Below are 2,516 nucleotides of genomic sequence, written 5' to 3'. Positions count from 1 at the left end.
GGGCGGCTTTGGTTCCGTCTTCTCTGCGCACCGCCTGGCCGACCGCCTGCAGGTGACTGCGCCCGCCCCAGCTGCAGTCTTTCCCCGCGCCCCTCCCCTGGGCCTCCCTCGCCAGTTCCTCGTCTCCCCTCTCTCAGGTTGCTGTGAAGCTGATCCCACGGAGCCGCGTCCTGGGCTGGGCCCCCCTGGTGGGTATGCTCCCCGTGGGCGGGCCCTCTCCTCCCCTCTCTCCCTCGGCTGGCGATGGGCGCGCTCTGGATCCCCGAAGGGGAGGAGTCTCGGACCCATCTTCGGGAGTTCCCGGTTGGCCAGGCATGTCCTAGGCACCGGAACTCCCCCGACACCGATTGGGCTCCTCCTTCTCGTGCATGTGCGGAAGGGTCGGGTGGGGGGCTGACCCCGCCCCCTTAGCCAGGTGGACTAGCGGAACCTTCGGTGTCCTCTGGGGCGGGCTGGGAAGGGGAGGGCGCTTCCTGGGATTTGGCGCTCTGCAAAGGTAGGGGACTGCCTGACCCCTGACCCCCCCTTGCCGGTAGAAAGTGGCCCAGCTAAGATTAAAACTTTTTGATGCCCACTTCAGAGTTTTTCCCACTGTTGTCCTCATCTGTCTCCTGCACTGCCCCCCAACATACACATATGGGAGGGAGGTTCTCCCTCCCCGAGTGGGGCCTCTCCTCAGGGCCAGATTTGGTGCCTCCATCGTGTATGTGACTTGGAGCGAGGGGGCGACTGCTTCTCCTCCCTGTACCTTCTGCCTTCCTGCAGTCTGACTCAGGCCCATGCCCACTGGAGGTGGCCCTGCTGAGGAAGGTCGGGGCTGGGGGTGGTCATCGGGGTGTGATCCAGCTGCTGGATTGGTTTGAGACCCCAGAGAGTTTCCTGCTGGTGCTCGAGCGGCCAGAACACGGCCAGGATCTGTTTGACTATATCACTGAGCGGGGCCCCCTGGGAGAGGGCCACTGCCGCCGATTCTTCAGCCAGGTGGTAGCCGCCGTGCGCCATTGCCATGCTCGGGGTGTAGTCCACCGAGACATCAAGGATGAGAACATCCTGGTGGACCTGAGGAGGGGTGAAGTGAAGCTCATCGACTTTGGTTCTGGTGCCCTGCTCCGGGACGAGCCCTACACTGACTTCGACGGTGAGAGCCTGGGCCAGTTTGGGGATTGCTAGAGTGGAGGAACCAAGGTGGGTGCCTGGTAACTGGTTCACTGGGGGATCTTCCGGCTTTGTAGGAACAAGGGTATACAGCCCCCCCGAATGGATCTCTCAGCAGCTGTACCATGCACTCCCAGCCACTGTGTGGTCCTTAGGCATCCTCCTTTACGACATGGCCTGTGGTGACATCCCCTTTGAACACGATCGGGAGATCCTAGGTGCTCGCCTTCGATTCCACTGCCGCCTTTCCCCAGGTAAAGTGCAGCCTCTCCCTGCCCCGCCTTGCTCCTTTCCTCCTCTCCCTTCTGGGCCACAGACTTCCTGTCCCATCCTGCAGGTTGCAAGGCCCTGATACGACGTTGCCTGGCCCCTGACCCTGCCAACCGGCCCTCACTGGAGCAGATTCTTTGGGACCCCTGGATGCAGGATGGGGAGGATCACTTAGCACTCACTTCGGGAATTGTGCCTCCTCCCTCCCGTCATACCACTGCCTCCGGTGGTGCCAGTAGCCCAGAGTGGCCCGCTTTCTAACAGTGTGGAGGAATGGAGCATGTGTACTTGTGGCCCCCAGAATGGGAGCAGCCTTTTGAGGCTGCGCTCTTGACCTGGTTTTACAGGTTGCTTTGAGATCCTCCTCTGTACCTAACCCAAGGGACAGAGAAAGACCTTTAGCTACCTTCCAGCTCTTGGGGGTGGATGGGGCCTTTTTCCACACTAGCCACTCCCTTCCCCTTCCCCCTTTCCTCCCTAGATGGTTATTTGTAGAAATCCCGACGATGGGGTAGAAAAGGCTGGGAACTCGAGCCCTCTCCTTTCCTCTTGGCTCCTTCAAACCCAGCGGCTTTCCTCTGCCCTCACCATCGCCCCTGCCTGGCCGGAGGGCAGCCTGTGTTGCTGTTGCTGATTGCCCAGTGAGGTCGGCCTCTCCACCATCCCTCTCTGAAAGCCACGGCTGCCTCCCAGGCTGTAGATCCTTCAGCACGCCGGCCACCGGACCAGAGGATGCCCAGAAAAGGAAGGGCGGGCGGGCGGGCGGGCGGGTGCTGGCCAGCCGGCTCTCTCACCCGCCGGATGTGTATGTCACATTAAACGAACCCCCTGCAACCCCAGGGCTAGGCTGGGCTGGCTGTGTGATCGATCTGTCCTGGGGGGGGGGGCGCCTGGACTGGCAACGAGGTTGGATCTGGGCGGGAGGTTTACTTGCTGAGGCTTTCGGGGAGCTCCTCCAGAGGAGGCATAGGTTTGGCCCCCACCCCGAGAACCTGCTCTCCGCCGGCGGTTCGGCCCGGCCCGGCCCGAAGGAGGGCCCCCAGGGTGGGACGGTCAGAAGCCGAAGAGAACGTGAGGAGCAGCCCTAGAAG

General features: G+C 62.2%; 1 protein-coding gene across 1 annotated transcript; it reads left to right on the top strand.

Annotated features, from left to right (window-relative positions):
- Nucleotides 1–4: 4 nt before the first annotated feature.
- On the top strand, nucleotides 5–2,264 carry PIM2 (Pim-2 proto-oncogene, serine/threonine kinase; the record flags this gene model as incomplete). Its single annotated transcript, XM_044684339.1, has 5 exons — nucleotides 5–52; nucleotides 138–188; nucleotides 766–1,138; nucleotides 1,233–1,409; nucleotides 1,493–2,264. Coding segments are annotated over 5 exons (843 nt in total), but the record flags the coding sequence as incomplete, so codon positions are not given.
- Nucleotides 2,265–2,516: the final 252 nt, after the last annotated feature.

Source organism: Gracilinanus agilis, unplaced genomic scaffold (genome assembly GCF_016433145.1).
Source record: "Gracilinanus agilis isolate LMUSP501 unplaced genomic scaffold, AgileGrace unplaced_scaffold488, whole genome shotgun sequence".
NCBI classification, from domain to species: Eukaryota; Metazoa; Chordata; class Mammalia; order Didelphimorphia; family Didelphidae; genus Gracilinanus; species Gracilinanus agilis.
This window is presented reverse-complemented; position numbering and strand designations above follow the sequence as displayed.